This window comes from Odontesthes bonariensis, chromosome 5, assembly GCF_027942865.1.
Source record: "Odontesthes bonariensis isolate fOdoBon6 chromosome 5, fOdoBon6.hap1, whole genome shotgun sequence".
NCBI lineage: Eukaryota > Metazoa > Chordata > Actinopteri > Atheriniformes > Atherinopsidae > Odontesthes > Odontesthes bonariensis.
In genome coordinates, this window is record NC_134510.1 from 35,370,120 (window position 1) to 35,393,169 (window position 23,050).

The 23,050-nt window shown below is 39.9% G+C and overlaps 1 protein-coding gene across 2 annotated transcripts in view; it reads left to right on the forward strand.

Annotated features, from left to right (window-relative positions):
• znf385d (zinc finger protein 385D) overlaps positions 1-23,050 on the forward strand; it is a 113,134-nt gene that overhangs the window by 80,982 nt on the left and 9,102 nt on the right. For both annotated transcript variants that reach the window (XM_075466240.1, XM_075466239.1), the window contains 2 exons: positions 11,222-11,506; positions 15,231-15,412. In XM_075466240.1, coding sequence (XP_075322355.1) covers positions 11,222-11,506; positions 15,231-15,412 — 467 coding nt within the window. The remainder of the gene's footprint in view (positions 1-11,221; positions 11,507-15,230; positions 15,413-23,050) is intronic.

Below are 23,050 nucleotides of genomic sequence, written 5' to 3' on the forward strand. Positions count from 1 at the left end.
GGAACTATATGAGTTGCTTTCCAACAGCAAATGATGGAGACATTTACGCTGTGTAATAATGTGTCCTTCGGGGCGTTTCAGAAGAGGTAGTGTGTGTGGTTTCAGAATAGATGACTGCCTGCTGCTTTCATTCCACAAATGAAGAGAAAAAGTAGAGGTTGCATCTGGTTTGGTGAATGCCCAACAGTCAGGGACTGTTTGCCAAAAAAACCTTGCAAACGAAAGATTTAAAAGACAAATAAGTTCTATTCAAATGTACTATTAGCCTCCCAGTGAAGCGTTCACCTTGTTGATAATGGGGTTGTGAGCTGTTAAAGGAAGCAGAAAGCAGCTGACGTCTCCAGAAAGTAGTGACTGAATAACTTATCTTCAAGTGTCCTGATGGGTCAAGGTTACAGAGCAACTATGATATCAATGTACCGCTTCGGCGTTCTCAGTATCTCTCCTCGTCCTTGCAGATCTCAACAAGTAATCAGCTGTTAGTGACATTAAGACACAGGAGGCACGGTTTATTGATACAGCGTTTGATAATAACGAATGTGATCAGATAACTGGAACGCTACAGTTGAGTTGCTGTATTTTTTACCATGAATTATAGATTGTGTCACGCTGTGATGGCTGCATCCACAGCTATACCTATTGAATAAAACATGGTGATATCAATCCATCTCACAAACACGTACAGTTTTGATTATTATTTTTCTTTCGGTCAAATCAAATCAAATCAAATTTATTTGTATAGCACATTTCATGTACAAAACAATTCAAAGTGCTTTACATAAAATAAAAGCATTGCAGCAGGGAGTGGAAGAAGCATTAAAAATACATAAAAGAATATAAAGAGAAACAAATAAAATCATTTAAATGAATTTAAAAACAAGCAACAGTCCAGATAAATTAAAAGATATCGTGCAGATTTCATGCATAGACACATGAGAACAGAAATGTTTTTAACCTGGATTTAAAAATGTCTCCATTTGGTGAAAGTTTAATCTCCACTGGCAGTTTGTTCCACTTGTTTGCAGCATAACAGCTAAATGCTGCTTCTCCATGTTTAGTCTGGACTCTGGACTGGACCAGCTGACCTGAGTCCTTGGATCTCAGAGCTCTGCTGGCTTTATATTCTCTGACATATCACAGATGTATTTGTAAATCATTAAAGTCACAGGATAAAGACCAGAACCTGGTTTAGAACAAGTTTATTTGCACGTGAGTGACATCACGGCATGAGAATGGGGTCGATGTGCGTTTAGTTTCAGTAGGTGTTTGTGTGTTTTCCCCCTTTTTTTCTGCCTATTTCCGTCAATTAGCCACGATTTAAGTTTCCATTTTGTCTCATCGTGTTGCGTCAGTTGGTTGAGTTGGTGCCTTGGTTTGATACTTTCACCTATTTTACGGTCCCATTTCCTTTGTTTCCACAAGCTCTTGGCTTTCTTTTTTTTTTTTAAAAAAAGACATTCAGGCACATGTTGAAATAAAAACCCATTTTTTCACTTCAACATGTGCCTGCATGAGTGCTCGGTCCAGCACACACACATTACAGTAGCTGGCCCGAACAGTGGCAACAGCTGCTGGCAGATGCACTCAAAGTGACTTCACTGCCACAGCCTTGGTAGCAGTTTTGTGTTTGGCTCGTTTTGGTGAAAACTAAACTTGCTGATTTAAAGTGTTGGCAGTGATCTCTTCTTTCTGTTCTGCATTGTTGCCAGCAAAAAAAAACTCAGTGGCTGAAACAAACTGGGGAATAAATACAGGAGTCAAACTTAACCCTTTTGTTATTGGAGATAATTATATTAAATGCACGTTAAAGGGAGATAGACAAGAAAGGAGCCTTGAAAAGCTGAATCTGTCTTTGTTTTGATGAACAGTTTGAAGTTTTTAGGAATGAGTTTCCAAATTTGCTCATTTCCTCCGTTGAATTTTCTGCTCAAAACGGCGACTCGTCGTTGTTTCTCAGGCAACGACACATGAAGGACAAACAGTGCGGTGTAAAACCAAATCGCCCCTGACCTGGACCACATAATTCTTGTTTATTAGCTGAAAGTTTTTCAGATTTTTCTCTTGGCGACAGCCTACAAGGCAAAGAATTGCTGCGAGCTCGCATGAACTCCAAAGCTGCTGTCGCTCTTCCATTAAAAACGCACTCAGTCTGGTCACCGTGCCGCTGAACAGCTGCCCAGAGAAGCAGGTGTGATGGCAGCCCGACGGACGCCGATGAGCACGATGACACTGAGCGAGTTAATCGCTGTGATTTCAGGTTGTTTTGATGCTTGGCAATCCAGAGCAGAATGGGAGTAGGTGGTCGTTAACTGCGGCGAGCAAAGAGGTCGCGGCCGCTCTGCTTGTGGCATAAACATCACTCATCAGGACTGCCAAGGTCAGCCATATCATAAAAAAGTTCCCTAATCATTTCTTGTTCTTGAGGTATCACCTGGGCTTGATGACGTTTAATGATAACTTACACTCAGGCTGAAGTTTGCTTACTTCCCCATTGTACAGTGATGTCACTATTCCTACTTTCGAATTCGGGAAAAAAAACTTTAAATAAATGTTTCCTTTGATATTGAATGTAACAGCTGGGATTAAAGCCCTTTTCATACCAGCTGTTTGTCCTTAAAGTCAGGAAACACACACAGGTAGAGGTCAATTACCCACAGGTGCTCCCCACTATTTCCCCAGAGCTCAATCATCTGCTGGCAACAGTAATCAAAAGGAGCCCTTACTTAAGGTCACGAGATGGACAGATCTTGTCAGGAACACTTTGTAAATGTTGAAAAAGAACCACAGCAGAAAGTCAGAGCGCAGAGAGAAACGACACAGCTGCTAAAGAAAATAAAACACTTCATGATTTGGTCTGGGCTTCCAAGTCCGTTCCAAACTGTTTAAGTTTTGGGTTATTAAATCAAATTCATTCATTTCATGTCACTTAATCAAAGACACGTGTGGGTGCGTTAAAAAACAGAGTTCAAGTCGAGTTTTTAGGGACTTATCTTTAAGTGAACGCAAAGATGGAGCCCTAGATCAATGGCTGGACTGGTGCCGTGCTAACAGAAGGAACAATTCTGAAAGATTAAGCTTTTTAATTTACCCGTCAAACTACATTCCAGCCAAGTGGTTGTGAGTTTACATCGAATCAGAACCAAACTAAGAGATCACAGCTATAAGCAGAGGTGGAAAGAGTACTGAAAATGTGTACTTAAGTACAAGTAAAAGTGCTAGTGTTAAAAAAATACTTAAGTAAAAGTAAGAATATTCTAGTACTAGACTACAATTCACACAGGCTCACCAGAACTGGACAATAGAAGATTGGAAAAACGTTGCCTGGTCTGACGAGTCTCGATTTCGGTCGCAGTCGAATGAGTGGCGGAACGGAAAACGCGTCAATTTCCGCTAACGCGTAAACAGACCGGAAATGAAATTTCCACTAGTGCCAGTCGCTACTACCGGGTAATTTAACGTTTTAACGCAAAATTAGCTTTTTAGGCAAGATTAATGTGCTATAAATATCTGTAAATATTCTAAGTATTATATAAATATGTCAAAGACAGTGACAATGCCTTGTTGATGTGAGAGGTCAGAGGAGAATGGGCAGACTGGTTCCAGGTGACAGGAAGCAGTGGTGGAAATAGTACTGAAAATTTGTACTCAAATTTGTACAAAGTACTCTTCTCAAAAACTACTCAGAGTAAGAAAATTTCATTTCTGTTCTGATGATGTGAAAGTAAGCTTGTTTCATGCCTACTGTACTCCTATGTATGCAGCCCCATTATGGGTCAGCTACAAAAAAGAGACCCTGCGTAAACTCCAAATAGCATATAATGACTGCCTGAGGATATTGCTAAAAAAGCCTAGGAGTTGCAGTGCTAGTAAACTATTTTGTGACTCAGGACTAAGTACTTTACAGGCTCTCTTAAGGAACCTAATGTTTAAGTTCATGTGTCGTGTGGATAAGTCTCAAAACTGTATTACAGTCTAAGGATTCTCACAAGCCCCAGATGCAGCTCTGTCAGATATCAATCCTATATGTGGAAGCATTGGTATGGCTGCCTTTTAAGACTGTCATGACTGATAGTATGTTTGTACATACATCATTGCTTGTCTTTTTTTCCCCTCTTCTCTCTTCTTTTACTGCCTATTTTTTATGTATATGTTTTATGTCCTCCTATTGGGCCTAGAGCATGTAATAAAGTTAATATATATTAATTCCTTTTTAACCAACGGATGTTTTATTGGATTCACCGGTATGAAATATCCACCCCTGTTGACCCCTGGTCTCGTGCTATATGTCAGCAGAGAGCTGGAAACCTGAATATTAATTTGAGATCCAGCTCAGCACTGAGCAACAGGTTTTTGAACCAATCAACAGCTCATATACAGTGAAATTACTGCAGTGATGTGACTATTATGAGGCAGGAGTGTAAACAGATGGCACACACATGAATACTTTTGGTGTTGGCTCGCTCCATTTTATCATCAGGCTGACAAATGGCAGCTTCAGCCAAATTAATAACCTTAAGACATGTAAAATAAGAAAGCAATATCTAAAGGTATAGATGTAAAACCTCTTCCCGCAGTGTGTTTTTTGAGATTAGACGTTGAAGTCTTGTAAACTGATGTCACCGTGGAGCTCAAACAGAGTTTCCCTGCTTCTGGACGCTGTCTCCTCAGTCTCTCTGCTCACCTGTGCAGGTGTGTTTCCTCCAGAAACCTGTTTCTGCTGCAGCAGCAGAGTTGGCCTTTCCTCACATTACGTCTTAGATTAATCGGCCCAGGCGCAATCTGACGGCCAACAAGGATTTGCATTGGGGAAAAAAAAATCTGACGGTTTGAATATTAATTCAAGTTGTGGGCGTACTCAGTGGCGACTTTTGATTTTGGTGTAAATTTTGCTCAAGTATGAGTAAAATTACACACTTGAAAAAAATAATCATAAAAATACAAGTACCCAAAAATCTACTTAATTGCAGTAACGTGAGTATTTGTAATTCGTTACTTCCACCCCTGGATATAAGTGACCATCATGAGTTTTAAATGTGTCCAAATAGATTTTGGTCTCCTGGAACCTTAAGACCAGACATCAAAGAGGCTGCACAGATGGAACAATAAGCACTGAGTATTACTTATTACAGTTTGAGAAAACAATAACCTTTCAAAGCAGCTGGATTCTTATAATATTTGCAAGATCATTTCTGGGCTCTAAGTTTGTGGCCTGAAACACAACAGTTTTTAGTTTTAGTTGTTAGTTTTAGTTCTATAACTGGTTCTGGATGCTACTTTCGGTTAATCTAATTGGCTGAAATTTGCTTCTGACTTTGATACAGACACTCAATCTAATTTTTTAGATTTTTTTTTTTTCCCAAGCTGTTTTCTGCAGAGGACCTCCCACATGTGGAAAAAGAAACATCTGGCACATCAGGCTGATAAGACTTGACATGAAAACTTTTCCATCATTCATCTCCAGAGTAAGCTCATTGCCTCACATCGTTGGCAAATTCCCGCTGGATGCTGCTTAGAATGCCGTGTTAGGTGAGGGAGGGGGGAGATCATCATGTGTGTTGTTGGAAATCGTGATTTTGTTTTGAACGTTGAAATTGTGTGTTTAGTTTTAGGTCCATTTCACTCTGGACTAAACAGACTCACTAATAACTGCTAACATCTGGCTTTTGTTTACCGTGGGAAATGGATCAAGTACATCAAATGACTGCAGTAGTCATGGGTATTTATCGGTTCCAGCTCCAGTTGGTACCAAAGTAAACACAACACTCGGGTGCAGACACTAATTTTCACTCAGTCGGCTGTGCTCGGGGGGCTGCAGGAGTGGGCACAGCTCGGTTCTTGACAGAAAGAACGGTTTACTAGCTGCGATGTCTCACATGGAGGCTCTGAAACTGACCGCAGCAACCAGCAGATGTTAAGAAACATGATGGATAGGTTTTAGCTTTATCAACCAGAACAAGGCAGGTGGCAGCTCACTCTTAATTCCAATCAAAATTTTGACTATTTCTCTCAATCCCCGCACGAATCAGAGATGATGCTTAAGAAGCTTACAGGGTTGTCTCCTCACAGGAGATAGTTACCGGTGTAGGTACCAGATCGGCTCGGGGTCCGTTGTCTGCTGAACACGTCACACAATATGGCTGTACGCTTGAATGGGAGTACATTGTGATTGGCTTTACGTCGGACAGTTGTGATTGGCTCGTTTTTTTCTTTCATCTTATAACCTTATGTGTGCCTTGAACATGTACAACCCGATTTACCTTTGTGTATACATGCCACATGTTTCTGTACATTTTGTTAAAAATCTTTAATAAAAAATAAATAAATTAAAAAAAAGTTGAGATTGGCTCAGACAAACTTTGTTGCGTTCGACTTTCACAACAGACATACAGATAGATAGATAGATAGATAGATAGATAGATAGATAGATAGATAGATAGATAGATAGATAGATAGATAGATAGATAGATAGATAGATAGATAGATAGATTCCATTTCTTTAAGCTAATTTTTCAGTGTGTGTATTTGTCTTATTTACCTAGACTGTATGTATATATATGTAGTGTATGTATATACACACATATCCAACAGAACAATTTTTAAGTTTTTTGTACATTTATGAATAGGAGCTCGCATATAGTCAAACAGGTTATTGCTGCTCAGCACACAAACAATACACAAAACTGAAAATGAAGCTTCTCTTCAGTGAACCAAGGCCAAAATGATTCAACAAAACAAACTCGATTTTAAAGGTTTGGGGCTAGTGGTGGTCAAGGTGTGGTACACACTATTTTGTAGGAAATATTTAATTTCTTCATAAAAGCTGCTGCCGATCACTGAAAGAACGAGAAAAAAAACTCTCCGATGCACAGCGCCTAGTTACGGTTACTATGGCTACTACAGTCAATCACAATGTACTCCCATTCAAGTGGACAGCCATATTGTGTGACGTAATCAAACGACGACGGAACCCGAGCCGATCTGGTACCTACACCGGACTTAAGTCAGGTTCTGTAGGAACATGTGTAGCCTGTGGACTTTTTTAGGATGACCACACTTCACCTGGCAATGTGAAATGATTAAATTGCTCGTTTAAGCTTGTGTTCCCATGTTAAAACTCACATCTGCACGGTAATGTCAGTGTAAAAGGGCTATTGGTCCAGGGGGACTGCAGTAGACCTGCTGCTCTCCTGTGTTTAAATGAGCCAGTTGTGGAAGTTTGGAAGATGCTTTCCTGAGTTTCTGGTCTTTTCTATGGTTTAATCATTTCTCAGTTCTTTGGTTGCTCTCTGTGCTATGCTCTTAGTTGGACATTTCTTTGACTTTATACCTTTCACTGTGTTTCAGAGTCTCATTCTGGTCATTACTCCTAGTTATCCTCATTTCCTCTGTTTTAGTCCACAGCTCCAGTGACACACCTGTCTACACTCAATCAGCCACAGCACCAATCACTTCCTCATTTTTTCCCCTCCATATATGTATATATATATATATATATATATATATATATTTCCCTCAGTCAATCTCAGTCCTTGTCACATCCTCGCCATAATTGTCTCCATGGTAATTCTCTGTAGTTCTGCTCCTCTCTGTTTTTGACATGATATTTGTCTGTAATTTAGCTTTTATTCACGGTTTTCCGGCTCTGCAACATTTCTAAACCTCCTGGAAAGTTTCCTTGAGCCTCCAGTTTGCTGTTTTTTGTGTATTTGGGTCCTCTTCTCCCCACCGCCACCGAACCGTAACAATGTCAGGCTTCGTGATTTAGATATTTACAGAAGTAGTTTTAGTTTTAATAAGAGTTGTGACAATAAACTGCCATTCCGCAGAGAAGACTGTGGATCTGAGTCATAAGGTTGTCCAGGAGGACGTTAGCTGTAGAAACAATGTCATGAGACGTCCTTTAATGAAAAGAAAGAAAACCGAATAGACAGTTAAGGACGGGAAACTGCAGCTATGGACCTCTTAATCCAGGTTACAGCTCACTACTTAAGTTTCATCCAAGTGGCTTCTGAGTTAATATTTCCTGGATGTCCAATAAAAGCTCCTCGGATCCTTTACAAACTTGAAATGGAATCAGAAATAACTTTTCCTTCGGGTAGAAACAGTTTAGGACGAGCCCAGAAGGTGGGAGAAACAGAGGTGAAAATTAGGTTAATAATTGACTGAGAGATATGCAGGCAGTGATCACTTTTTGATTGGATGAGTTGAAACCTTGCATTTAGAGAGCAGGCTTTAAATCCACGTAAACCTCTCACTAATAGCTCATTTGAGACCTCTATAGGGAGGAGATCCTCAGTTGGGGCTTCCTCAATATGAAAAGATCAGCAGGCTGCAAGATGGACAACTTGGCTGTTGGTTGTACTTTAGTTGGTGAAACAAATGTGGTTTCTGATCGAAGCATTGACTGTTGAACTCTCGTATCCACTAAAAGAGTCTGACAGACACAGGCTGACACTCCAGATAAACCTGCATCACTACAATATCAGAAGAACCGTCATGCTGTTTAGCTCCCAACTTTAGCTCGTTGTATTTCATTGAATTCATCTAATTTTTGTGTATTTATACTCCACCTGCTGCTGTTCATTTCTGCAAAGGTTTGCATTCAAAACATGCACCGAGTTTTATGATCATGCAGCAAATTTCATAGTTGGAGTCAGTCAAGTGGAAAAAGGGAGAATTATAAGTATAAATGTGCCTCAAATCCATTTCAAGAGGTTAATGGACTGATGCTCACAAACACTGAAAAACCCACAGCGCATATATTTACATACATTTGAGGCATTTAGCTGAAGCATTCATTCCACCTGTCAGTGCAAAAGTAAAAACATCAATCCTTTTATATCATTAAAGAGTATTCCAGGCGGTTTTTCCACCAAAAAGCTCCTTTTTCCCTGCAAATGATGTCTTCTTTCACCCCACCGAGCAGAAAAACATTTTCTAACCTCTGACAGAAGTGATCCTTGTGACAGTGTGAGTGTAAAAGGCTTCTGTGGTGCCAATTGCCGACACCTGTGTTGTGGCAAATAAGAACTGTATATAATGGCCCCCAAAAATAGCATGACATAATTCACTATTGATTTGCTCTCCTGGCTGGCTGATCTTCATTCCATGATGCTGAAGTGCGGAGAACTCTGAGACATTGGCATCGATCAGGCGGGGCCGCCAGAGGCACAATTTCATTTTCGTAAATGTGGCAGCAGTCCTCCATTCGATAGCCTGAAACATGTGGAGTTGTTTTATGAGTCAAATATATCGATCTGTCGTTGTCTTTGTTCCTAAAACTACCAGAGATTTCTTTCAGGATGGATGCAGCAGCTCTTTGTACATGTTAATGTGATTTCTGTAGCTATCCGATTCTGATTTGATGCATTCATAAATAACGATCTGACATATCTGTCTTATCCTTCATCATAAATAGAAATCAGGTATTAGCTGAAGGAGTTCAGTTGTTCTACATCTTTCCTTTTGTTTATCAAATCAAATCAAATTTATTTGTATAGCACATTTCATGTACAAAACAATTCAAAGTGCTTCACATAAAATAAATGCATTGCAGCAGGGAGTGGAAGAAGCATTAAAAATACATAAAAGAATATAAAGAGAAACAAATAAAATAATCTAAATGAATTTAAAAACAAGCAACAGTCCAGATAAATTAAAAGATATCGTGCAGATTTCAGGTTTATACCACATGAGCCCATATATAGAAGTTTTGTTACTATTTAACTTCCTTTTATAGTTTTTAGGCACATTTGTACTGCTCTAAATCTTATTTTGAAAAGAGTTTCATGGCAGTTCAAGCAGTTATAACAATGCATCCCAATAAGTGTGTCTGCACAAGGTCAAAAGATCTGAAAACAACAAGTTTACATCTTTTGAGCTCAAAGATCTACCCAAACTCACAACTCTCCCACAGCCATGGAGTTCCCATCTTAGTTGTATTCATTGTTTAAAATGGCTCACTGACCCGACACCGCAGCCTTTTAACACAAAAGAGGCAGCTGTATGTGTGCCTGTCTAAAGTTGAATGACTTACTGCACCATGTGACACACTTTTAGAAGCTCTGTTCTGTCTTACAGCCACGCAGGGATTTATGTTGCTTTGTTTACTCCCAACATGACTGAAGGTTGTGAAATCAATCCTGTTGTGTTGTTTTTTTCTGGTGAGATCATTTCCTCCATCTCTCCAACTTTGGCATCTGAGGACACTTAGAGGTCATTTCAACTCGGCTTTTACTTGGAAATAGTTCAGAGACCACATATAAATGTACAGAAAGTAACTGTTTAACTATTTAAGTTATGCACCCTTTTGAATTTGATACAGAAGAGCATGGTCACCACTGTGCTGCATTACATCATCTTCAGTAATGCCCTGTTTAGGAACACACTGTACAATGTTTTCCCACATTCTTGATATGAGATCAAAGTGTCCTTTGTGTCTTTCCTCTATCGTTTATTGTCGGGTGCCTTTTCTTAAAACCTGTAGAGCTCATACAGCATTACTGGAGTTACCATTGAACCCTCCCAACGTCATGAATGGGGATACTTTTAACCGTGAGCTGATGACCAGCTGTTTGCCCAAACGAGCTGTGTTTGGTAGCTTTAACCAGCAGATGTGGGTGTAGCGACAAAGTGTGCTCACTGATGGTGGTTTTCAACAGCGTCTCTGTGTGGATTCACACTACAGAGCGGGGTTTGTTTTTTAATGACGAGCTGCCTGAAGGCTGATAGAAAATCGGCAGTTATTAGTTTTAGGCTTTTTCCCTCGTAAAGAGATTTCACATCTCATTCTTTGAGTCTTTTCTTGCTTCTGCCTCAACTTAAAACCGAAATCTATTCCTGGCTTCGAAATCAAAACCAAAATCATTTTCAAGATTATGGATGGGTTATGATGACCTTTTTCTTTTATTTGAATAACAAAAATGAAAAGAAAGCTTTTCTCCCTTCTCGCTGATTTAGAGCAACCAAACACAAGATTAGAAAAACGATTGCTTGTTTTAGTAGACATTAAACTACTGTTGCAAAGTGAAGGCAAGTACAAGGCAATTCAAAGTGCTTTACAGCCACATAAAATAACAAGAAGGCAAATAAAATCATTAAAACCAAAAAATAATCATTAATTAATTAAATTAAAAGCAAAGAGGGCAGATACAATACTTCCAGTTGTCATATGCACAGCTAAATAGAACTGTTTTATATCAATGTGATTTTTTTTCCACAGATGGGCCTGTGCAACCCTTGGCGGCGCTGCTCGCACCACCTCCTGCACCTGTATCCTTGCTGATAGGCCCGAGCGCCGCCACCCCAGAGATTACCTCGGCTGCCGGAGGAGAAGAGAGGCCGCCAAAGCTCGACTCACCCTCAGAACCAGACCTGGAGCATGAGGCGGAACCGGAGACGGAGGCGGAAACAGAGACAGAGGAGGAAAAAGCTCGGCGTCTCCTCTACTGCTCGCTCTGTAAAGTTGCGGTCAACTCGGCATCGCAGCTGGAGGCTCATAACAGTGGTGAGACATCAGTGTATTCATTCATTATGACAGGGACTGAAACCACTGTATGAGGGAAGTGTTTATGTGCTGGGTTTCATGTTTTTCCTCAGTAAACACTGACTAAGCATGTTTCTCAATCCATCTTGTGTAATTTCCTCTACAAATACACCAACATCTGTATTGAAAATATTTACATGGTGAGTCAGTGTGCAGGGGAGAGGTTTCTCTGCTGGGTTTCTTCACTGTTCTGTCATCATTGTCAAGTTACATTAGTCATATTTAATCAGTTTCAGGACTCATGGACAAAAACTCAGCCTCCATAGAAACCTTGGTAAGACTTTACAATAACCATCATTTACAAATGGTAAATAGGCCATTTATAAACAGCATATGCAGCATTTATAAATGGTAAACAGATAGCTTATTAATTTTTAACCATCATTTATAAACAGCACATGCAGCATTTATAAATGGTAAACAGATAGCTTATAAATGTTTAACCATCATTTATAAACAGCACATGCAGCATTTATAAATGGTAAACAGATAGCTTATAAATGTTTAACCATCATTTATAAACAGCATATGCAGCATTTATAAATGGTAAACAGCTTATAAATGTTTAACCATCATTTATAAACGGCATATTCACCGTTTATAAATGGTAAACAGATAGCTTATTAATGTTAAATATGCTTTTTATAAATGATGATTATTGTAAAGTGTTACCGAAACCTTTAATACGAGTATTGATCGAGTATTGTGAGATATTGATTTCAAAAACTGCTGCCTTCAATCGTGTCAAAGTCCTCATGTCAGTGTAGGACAGCACAGTGTCACTCTGTTTTTGACTGACAGCTTTTTTTTAGAGCAATTTTACTGAAATTTTGAAAAAGGAAACACTTTAATACAAAGATTTATCTGCAAGGTGTCCGAGATGACACACACAAAAAGAAAGAAACAACCGTTAAGCTGTTTGCCGGCAGACTCGTGGTCAGTCGAGATCACACGAGTGCACTCAAAATGCCACGTGAACTCACACCGATCAAGCTTGTTCAAAAGAGAGAATCCTTTCATGACCAGCCAGCTGGACTGTTTTCTTTACAGCCCATTATTGTCACAGCAGTATCTTTGTAGCTGTTGTGGAATATTCCATTTGCTTCCAATAAAGAAAGAGTTAGGTTCTTTCCCTCAGTGGTTGAGTCCAATTGATAAAGACAGCTTTGCAGAGCACTGGAACTCCTTCTTCGGCAGTCCAACCTGTTAGATATCGCTCCTCTGAGCCGCAACCACTGGACCAAAATAAAGAACAAAGTAATGGCTCCCAGCTGGAGGATCAAGTCAGTCAGAAAATACTGTACTGAAAATGGAAAGAGTTTCTGGAATAGTGCCCTTGAATTGGGGTACCATGTTTCCTATATATATATAAACATTATAAATTGTAATGCTACAATAACCATTACTATAGAAGTATGCTATCAATGCCAGCTCCTGGATGATTATGGAGACCAATTCTGGAAGTGACCCGTTTACAATATTGGTTGGTGGCAGAGCTATGAGTAGCATATTAATAGACCGGCATTGATCACTTCTTTCTTCCTTAGGTCTCTTGCTTGTTGCTCTTTGTCATGTTTTTTAGTTACTGTACATAGATGAATGATATCTGTACCTTTCCATTGGACTTTTATTCCATTTTTCTGGATTTGAAGCGTGGTTGCATTGCCATTTTCAGGTCTGTGCAGAGACGCTCTACTGGGTGAAGGACCAGACTCTGACTCCATCACTCCAGGAATTTGACAGGCTACTTGGCAGAACGCTTTGAGACGTTGTCTTCTTGTAATATAATCCTGATAACTCTTGAAAAGATATATATTCTTCAGCTTTCCCCTCTATCTTGACTGATCTCAGTCCCCACAGGATGATGCTGCCATCACCGTGTCTGACAATAGGAATGGTAATAGGGGATGTTTAGTTCCCGGTTTCGTCCTCGCTGTTTAATCAGATCAGAGATTTATTTTTTTTGTCATGATCTGAAAGTCTTTTTATTCATCCCAGAGGTTCCACATGTACCCATGCAGAGGGGAAAGGCTTGTGCTCGTCTGCACTGATTGTTGTCCTTCTGTGAAGTTCTCTTGTCTCTGAATCTCATTCATAATGACCTCTGACCTGACCTGTTGGTCACCTGTCTGACCAAGGGCACAGAGCCCCAATTACTCAGTTTGAGAACCAGTTCGAGGAGTTCTGCAGACGGGCCAGTTGAAAAGGAAGGAGGTTGCCGTGTCTCTGAACTCTTTAAATGTTCTAAATCCAGATACGTTTTACACATTCCTGTCTCACAGGTCTCTAAAAGACATGCCTCGGTTCTCACTCCGACAGCAGATGTGAGCCTTTTTCATACGTAGAATGAATTGAGTTGTCTTTGGTGAACTCAAGTAAAGCTGAAGGACCAATGAAAGCGGGATATGCTCCTAGTCACACTCCAGAGGTATTTGTTTCTGCGTCATCATTGTTGAGAGCTGTGTGTAGACTAGGGCTGGGCGAGTTAACGCGTTATTGTCGTGTTAACGCATTAATTATTTAACGTCGATAAATATTTTATCGCGCATTTACGCATGATTTATTTATTTATTTAAAAAAAGTTAATTAATTAAATTTTTAAAAAAGTAAATGAATTCAAGTTTAAAAAAAAATAATAATTAAATTTTGAGGGCTTTTGTGCCTTTAATGGATAGGAAAGTTCATAGAGACAGGAAGCGGGGGGCAGAGAGAGGGGGAACAACACGCAGCACAGGGCCGTCCAATGTGGAACTCGAACCGGGGCCAGCTGCAGTGAGGACTATAGCCTCTGTACATGGGGCTCAACCCACTACGCCACAAACCACCCCTGTTTTATTATTTATTTTATTTTGTAAAGGTCTGTTTCTGTCTGCTGTGGAACTGGAAAAGAAAGTAATCGGCGGATCCACCAAACATGGAGAAGCGTACGGAACTTTTATTCGGCCATTTTCATGTTAAAGTTCTTCCAGACGGCGGAGTCGACAGAACCAAAGTCATCTGTAAACTCTGCCAAGTTGAATTGTCTTCTCAGCGTAGTAGTTCCAGTCTAAAATATCACTTAAAGGCAAAACACACAACTGATAGCAGCAAGTCATTCAAGGAAACAGACAGTGGAGCGAGGCTTCTACATAAAAACTACAGAAAGATGCTGATGTTAAAAGTGTGTTTGCACAACAAATGTTATGGCACTTTCATTCATATGGCAGCACATTTAAAATAAAACTAAATGCTAAAAGTTATACACTACTTTTGGATTAATTTTTGGATTTTGCGTATAAATGCGATTAATCGTGATTAATCGGGGAAATCATGTGATTAATTAGATTAAACATTTTAATCGTTGCTAATCAACAATGAACCTGAAAGAAGACAAAATGTAGAGAACTTTCCTTTCCTGCAGCACTCCACTGTGAGAGAAGCGTTGGTAACTGCTCTGGTGTGTCAAACAGAAGTCAAAGGTCAAAGATGTCACTTTCGCCATAGAATTTAACAGCGTTCTCAACTCTCTTTGATCAGGGATGTTCTCTTATAGTTTACAAGCTGACCCTTTCACAGTGACCCTCATATTTCACCGATCACAACAAAAAAAAAAAACAGCAAACCTTTGATTCCATCAGTTCCTCAGGCTGCATCTCCATGGTGAAAATCGTGTTCTGACAAGGCTGTTTTCTGTTTGAACCCATAGGTACGAAGCACAAGACTATGCTCCAGGCCCGGACCGGCGTGGGCTCCATCAAGTCTTTTCCTCGACCGGGCGTCAAAAGCAAATTGGCCACAGTGTCCAAATCATCAACAGGCCTACAGAACAAAACCTTTTACTGTGAGACGTGTGATGTGCATGTCAATTCAGAGACTCAGCTAAAACAGGTGAGACGTGTAGACTGCTCATTAAAATGGATCTCAAGTTAAATTATCTCTACATTTTTAGCATCAAAGCTGGAAGAATATAGGACAGATCTGGTTTGGAATGACATTTAATCAAATGCTAATATATTATTTTACCAGGTTATCTTGTTGTACAAATGTCATAACACTTTAAAAGTAATGACATTAATAATTTTTTTGACATTTAGAGGGAAAAAAAAGAAAAACTGCTTCAGTCGTTTTGCATTTGAAAATATTCCCATTCAGGAGGAGATTGATACCCCTGCATATCAGTCACCTCTAAAATCGTGCACCAGCCCGGGAAATGGTCCGGCACATAGCTAAATGGAATTCAACGTTCATAAATTATTCACACTTACATAACGTGTCAAAATATCTCCGATGAAAGGGTCTATATGGAGCTTTGGAGGGCTGCTGGATGCCAACACTCCTCCCTCATCTTCAGTTCTATCAGCAAGAGGAAGATGTGGGAAGAAATGATAAATCAGAGCACAGCCACACACTTGATGCAAATTATGTTTTTGGTGACTGACACTCAAGCACATGCTGTTCTATGAAACTGAACTGATAAATGAAAGTATGAAGATGTGTCATCTGTAGCAGGTTTGGGGGAAAGTTTAGTGAGGAGAAAGTTAATTTTGCAGCAACTTTTCTTGCTATATTTATCATACAAACAAAGAGAAGTGGACAATAAACACTGCGATCAACCGTCCACTCCATCTGTTTGCAGGCATATTAAAAACAAAGGTTAGATCTGTCGGTTCCAATGCTGTTTCCAAACTGTTGTCTCATCAGTTGTCTCTCTTAAGTCTGTCAGGATCTGGTTTTATGCTCTGTTTTTCCCGTATTTTGAGGTTTTCTAGTAGTTTTGTATAATGATCTGTGGCTTGTTTTGAGTTTCTCGTGTTTTTTCATAGTTGATCATAGTTGTATTCGTCTGGTTCTGTGTTCCTTTTGCTGCTTTCTGTTCTGTATCTGTTCATGATATTTATTCTATAGTTTCCTCGGTTTCCTCCACTTCGGGTCATTAGTTCCACTCATTTCACCTGTGTTCAGTCCTCTCAGCTGCATCCATTTACTCATCAGGCTCCCGCAGTATTCAAGCTCCCTGCTCATTCCTCACTTTGTCAGATCCTCGCCGTTACAACCTGTTTTAAGGTTCTAGTCTAGTTCTGGTTGGTTTTCTCTCTGTGGATTTTTTTCCCCCCAGTTTTAGTTTGTATGTATTTCCGGCTCTAACTCGCTTTTCGTTAAGTGATAAATTACTTCAGTTCACCTTCATCCTCCTGTCTTCATCCGATCATCACTTGCTTGCAGTATGCAGAGCGTTTACCCACAATGCATTTCGCTCCTGCCCGAGCCGAAATCAGCCGGCCTGAAGCTGATTTTGCTTAAAGACATGGTTGGTAATCCTGTTCAGAAACACATTTTGTAATACTGGGTGAAATGGTCCGTCTATCCTGAGAGAAATCTATACAAGATGTATTTAGAAAAAGGGACGAAAATGATCAGACCTCTGTGGCAGCTGCAGGACTGAGAAAAAGCTGACCGATTGGAGCACCTACAAAAAACCAATCAGATGCCTCTGCGCTTTCTGCCTACGCCCCCCTCTGTTGGCTCCCTGCTCCGTGCACGCAGGCGGTTCTACCGGCTTTGGATGAAGCACTGACGGAATGGGGGGGGGGGGTGGAGCTTAGAGGAGGGGCCACTTTCGAATCTTGCTAGCTCTCTTGCTAGCTCTCTTGCTAGCTCTCTAGGATTACCTACCATAGCTTTAAGCTCTAAACTCTGTAAACTTTAGCAACATTTGAAACTTTTTCAGGCGAGAAAGTAGTCGTTTAGATCCCCAATGTGTTGAAAACCTGACAAAATACCGGCTGTTTACAATTTTGTTCCGACGAATTCGGCGCTACTAAAGCTAGCCGCAGTGAGCAACGCACTTCTGGTTATTTTCACAAAATAAAATACCCGTTGCCTTTTATCATAGGGAAAGCCATTACGATACAATTGGTGCTTTTGTTTTGAAAACAGGAAGTGAACCTTCCCTCGTTGTAGCTAGCTTAAACTGCCGTTTTGACAGGAAATGACGATCGGCGACGTCACGTTACGTTGCATCTTGGGTAGTTTGAGTATGAGTAGTAACCTCATGATGCATACCCAACATTTCGGAGAATCTAGTATGCATCCGGGAACTTCTCGCACACTCAAACTTGTATACTAACTCGTGTTGTGTCTGTGTCGTGTAAATCATATTTTACATCTTGTGACTACAAACTTCGGCCTAGTTATCACTCGAAAACGAGGAAAAAATCTGAACTGTTGTAGCCACATAAGGGATGGAACCACACAACATCAGTGGGTTCATTTGATCAGCTGTGAAGAGGAATCTGGCAGATAAAGTTATTAAATAAACAGTGATGGTGGAGCTTTCTTCTTCTCTGGTTTTACCTATAATTAGATGCAGCACAATCCTTTTTTTCTGTGCAGTCGTCTGCCCATGGGAAGGTCGGTAGTTCGACTCCCGGCTTCCGCAGACCACATGTCGAAGTGTTCCTGGACACTGAACCCCAGTGCCAACCATCGAGGTGTTATCGAGAGACGTGCCGTATGAGTGTAAAGGCGCTGCGAGTGGTCAACTAGAGTAGAAAAGTGCCATAAGTACAGTCCATTTTCCATTTACAATGTCTGAGGCAAATGAAGTTGGGAGTCTTTCTGCTGTCTGTCTGATAACACAGAAATATTTTCAAATCCTCCAGTCGCACAACACACTGCTGCTTGTTTGTTTGGTTCATTCTTTATTCCCATATAATTTCTCTTTGGGAGAAATAAAGATTTTTTCATCTATAATTTATAGATGAAAAAATCTGGACCAATGCGCCCAGATAATGAAAGATAATAAAGGCCTGGGCTCTCAGCACATGCTCCAAGGTTCCATCTCTTTGCTTCTTTTTGTAAAAACAGTGAAGTGCAAATTAATACAGCCAAATTCCCAATGAAATATTTTTCTGTTTCTTTTTTGTCAGACGGCTGGGACTGAAAATCAGCCCATTAGGACTACTTGTTAACTCACTTTGAGCATTTCCAGGCTGTTGCTCTGCTCTGAATTTATAACCACAGAGTTATCTGACGAAATCAGCCGTTCAAGTAACTTAAAGACATCTGTGCAGTAAATCCTGCTGTGCGAACATGTAGGACGATCTCCAGCAGAGAAGGTTGGAGGCAGCGGAATGTCTTAAATGTTTTTCACACGGTCCGAGTTGAACGTACCTCGCACAGTGAGTTCTGCTTCGTTCTGCTCTCGTGCATGAACTCTGGCGCAAGGTCCGTGGTCCAGTTAAAAGGCCGAGATTAGCGGTAATCATAGCTCGTAACTCATGGCAGAAAAGGGCTTTAGATAAGCTCTTGCTCTTTGCTGGTCCAGATCTAAAAACTGATTACATCAGAGACTTGAGCATTTATAGTGACCACCATGTTGCGTGTGTGTGTGTTTTTTTTCCTTTCTCTTTTAGAAAAGGACTTTTTCTTCTTAAAAAAGCTTCCACATTGCAAGAGATGTTTAGAAACATAACTGCTGTTTGCATTTATAAAAGCCAACTTGCACTGTGGTCCTTTACGGAAATCCACACTCCATTAGAGGAAGGTTCAAGTGACATACAGCTGGTGTTTGGAACAGATGTTTACAGGGACATTGTGGCTCTGCGGAAAAGCTTTTCACCGGAGCTTCTGACGGCTGAACTGAAGCTCCACTGGTACCAGAACAGCACCTGTTTAACACAGGTATGCTGAGCCTAAAGTCAGAGATATTAATGTCATGAGGGTTTTTTTGTCTAGATGATCATGGTAGAACACACTGCGCAGTGCTATAGAAGAGGCTATGTTCATAGTTTTAGTTTATCTGTCTGTAATTGCCTACATTTCTTTTCCTGATCATATTTTTTTAATGATTGCATTATATACATACAAACCTGTTGAGTTGCTTCTCAATAATCCCTCCAAAGTGCCTCTGAAACTGCTTAATCTGCAGAAAAAACATGGGACAAATCAGTTTTCTATGTGCTGGTATTGCATATTGATTAGGCCCAAAAAAAAAATGGGGATTTCAATCGATGAAGTTTCAGATCTAAATGAGCTGTTTAAATATTGTCAGGTTTATAGTTTAAAAGCTCCAGTCAGCAGCTGGCGTTAAAAGAGAAACACTGAGTTAGGCATGTGGCAAAGGAAGTTGATGAAAACTGTTGTGTTACCTGTTATTCATAATTGGGGTTTTGGTTTTTGTTGAGTCAGCTGATGCAAACAGTCTGGCTCTGTTGGACCTTGTATTACACAGAAATTTCTGCAGTTTATTTATTTTTTCTCTTTCTTGAGAGGATTTAGACCAGTGATACTCACTATTTTTTTCACAAGAGCCACATTGGCAGCAAAATCAAGGGCAGAGCCACTTTTACCACAACATACTAAAGTCCCCTTTTGCAAATATGCATAACTACATATAAAACATCCCACAAAAAAAGAAACAACACAGCCAATACATTTTCAATTCAGACCACATTTACCTTTAATACTGGGATGAGCGGAAGCTGGCGTGCATGTCTTTGACTTTCTTCATGTTGTATTTGTAGTTTGTTGTTGTAATCATAGTGAGACATTCAGGGTGAGCATGGTTTTTGTGCTGGTTTTTGCCTTTTTTTAAATTAAAAACTGATCCATTGTGCCTGCATCTGGCGCCGGCTAAAGGAGCTAGCGTGCTCTGTGGTCAAATGTGAGGTGGTTTAAGCGGGCTGCGTTGCCAGGTTTAACAGTTCCCCCTTTAGGAAACACCATTAAGCCTTAATTAATACTTAATAAAAATACTTAATACTACAAAAACGCAAACTTGATAAAAAAAAATATTTAATACTGTGCAGTATTCACTTTATATTATTTGAAAAAATTAATTGTTATTGTTATCATATTGTTATAAGCTACTATGCGAGTGCGAGCCGCAAATTAAAGCTTGAGGAGCCGCAGAATGAGTATCTCTGATTTAGACTGACGATACATGAAAGACACAAACATTTCGGCTGGTTTTTAAAAAACAAACCAGTTTGAGTCTGGCTTTAGCATCAGATTTCACTTTGTTGGACTCGGATGCACGTGCTGATGGTTTTCCTTTAATCCCGCTGTGCTACTGTACTAAAGCATGAAACTCTACTGCAGACAAAGTTAAAGGACAGCATGTTTCTGGTTAACACGAGATGGGTGCTGTTAGGCACGCCACAAATATTCCTCCTGCTGATGACAATCATTCTGTCATGTGTGGAATGTTTTCAACAATATGTGAAAACAACAGCTTTGAGCTAACCTTGAGCTTCCTCTGTGAAAAACAAACAGACTTTCTTTGAATTCTTCACACTCGGGCCTAAAACAGCAGCTATTCTCTGTAAAAAAAGAAATTAAAAAAATCCACCACAACAAATTTCCCTTAGAGCTTGAAACCAGAAGAAAAGTGTGATTGTTAAATCCGCTGTGAGGACTTGTGAAATTTCGACTCAGCCAGAAATCAATCTTCTGTCATCAACATAAAAACCACACTGAATTAATTACGAGCTTGAGGTTGGAGAATATTTCTGTATGTGTCAATCCAGATTCTTTTGTTTATTCAGATCCACCAGCTGTTTCTGGTCTTTCAGCGTGAGAAAAGCCGCATTCTCAGCTGTATTTAAAATGGGAACACAACGTGTCATTCGGTCGATGCTTTCTGCAGTCATTTTCACCACAGGGGGCTCAAATCCCTGCAAAGCAGGGAGGTGTGTGATTGTTTGTCATGTTCCCACCTCAACACGAAGATTAACCCGTTAAAAATCAATGCAACGCGTGTCCGCTTCTACCTTTCAAGCCTGATGAATTATCTTACTCAAGGCACATTGTAGGAGCGATTTGTTATTTTGTAATATTTGGCTCACTTATTATTTAGTTATCTTTTGGGGGTTTAGTTTGGGGAATACACCTTTTTTGGCTGTTTATCATATTTAGTATTGTTTGAGTTAATTTGGGTATTTAATTGTGCTTTTATTTTGAAAGCACTGGGAAGCTGGGGCGCACTGGGAGAGTTTACTTAGATGGGCAGGCACCTGGGAGGGCTAAAGGTTTTTGACCAGGACAAGAGAGGCGGCAAAGGCCCATTGTTCTTCGTTCGTTTGCTTGGTTTGAGCAATAAACCTAAAGAAACTTCATTTTTTTGCCCGGACAATGGACTCATTTTTCCTGCATAAATTCACTCTCTAGGTGTCTCAGTGGCCGTTTGATTTGATTTGATTTAGTTTATCATGGTTTTGACATTTTTTAGTTTTGGTTATTGACACTGAGGGCGAATAGCCATTACACACATGATAAGTTATGTTTATTAAAAACTGATAACAGCAAATAGAGGCAAAATTAAATGGTATCACACAGGTTTACTGTTTCTGATGCTGCATGTGTACATATTTGTGTGAAGGAATCTACAAAAATGGATCCGCAGAACTAAAGATGTGTATATTATTTCCTTCTTCTCTCTCTCTGATTCAATTTGCAAATAAGGTTGTGCCAATATGTTCATAAGATTTGGTGTGTATTAGCAGATTATTTTCCACATGTACTGTTGAAAAAAAAATTGTAGGTTTGTGCTCATGTTACAAAAGTCTGTACAACAAGATTCGGTGCTCAGTGCAAGTTAAGCCGAGGTTTAACCCTGAGTTTTCATTGTAAAGTTTGTTAATCACTGCACAAACAGGTCATTCAAGATAAGGAAATAAGCAAAAGTAAAAGGAACACAGTGATGCATGGATAGACTGAGATCATTTAAACCCACTTTGAGCATCTTTATAAACGTCTCTGTCAGCGGAGGGAATTGGTCGTGGTTTGACAAAATGGGAAATGATTGCACTAAAGCTCTTAAGCCTTGTACATGTTGCATTTTTTAGATTTCAAAGTAACTTTAATTGAGATGTTCATTCAAATGGCAGGTCTACTTATAGTAGGAAGTTTGCCTTTTTACCACTTTGACTTATGCTTTTTCAACCTTCATTTTCTTATGAACAGAAAGCAACACGCACCCCCGCTAAGCATCCCACGGTGAAAGAAAAAGGCCATTTTGCACCTTTGCATTGATTCATTTGAAAAGGGTTGATGTTTCAGTCACAAAAGACCTTTTGAAGGAGAAATCCATTTGCTGCCAAGAACATTTAACACAGCTGGGATTGAAGCTGAGAGAGAAAGGCTCAAACCGTTCTGCACAATATAAGAACACACCTGCTGCTGCACACCAGTTTAATGAAATACACAACTGTAATTACTGTCAGGTCTGCTCGAGCCTTAATTATGCGGCATCAACATTAATAAGCCTGTTAACTCTCATTCAGAGTCAGATTTTCTCCCCGGCTTTGGACACAGCAGTTATTTTTAGTTTAAGATCACAGAGAAATACGCCTCTCTGGATCAGGGTTTGGAGTTGGTCCTCTCGTGCCAACGCGGATGAGCTAGAGTTGGAAAACCTGACATGATAACCAGTATTCCCACGCTACTCTGATTGCTTATGTTCGATTTAATGAAGCCACGTAGTGAAAAGATACAAAGGGTATCATAAAACACGCCCTATGGAGG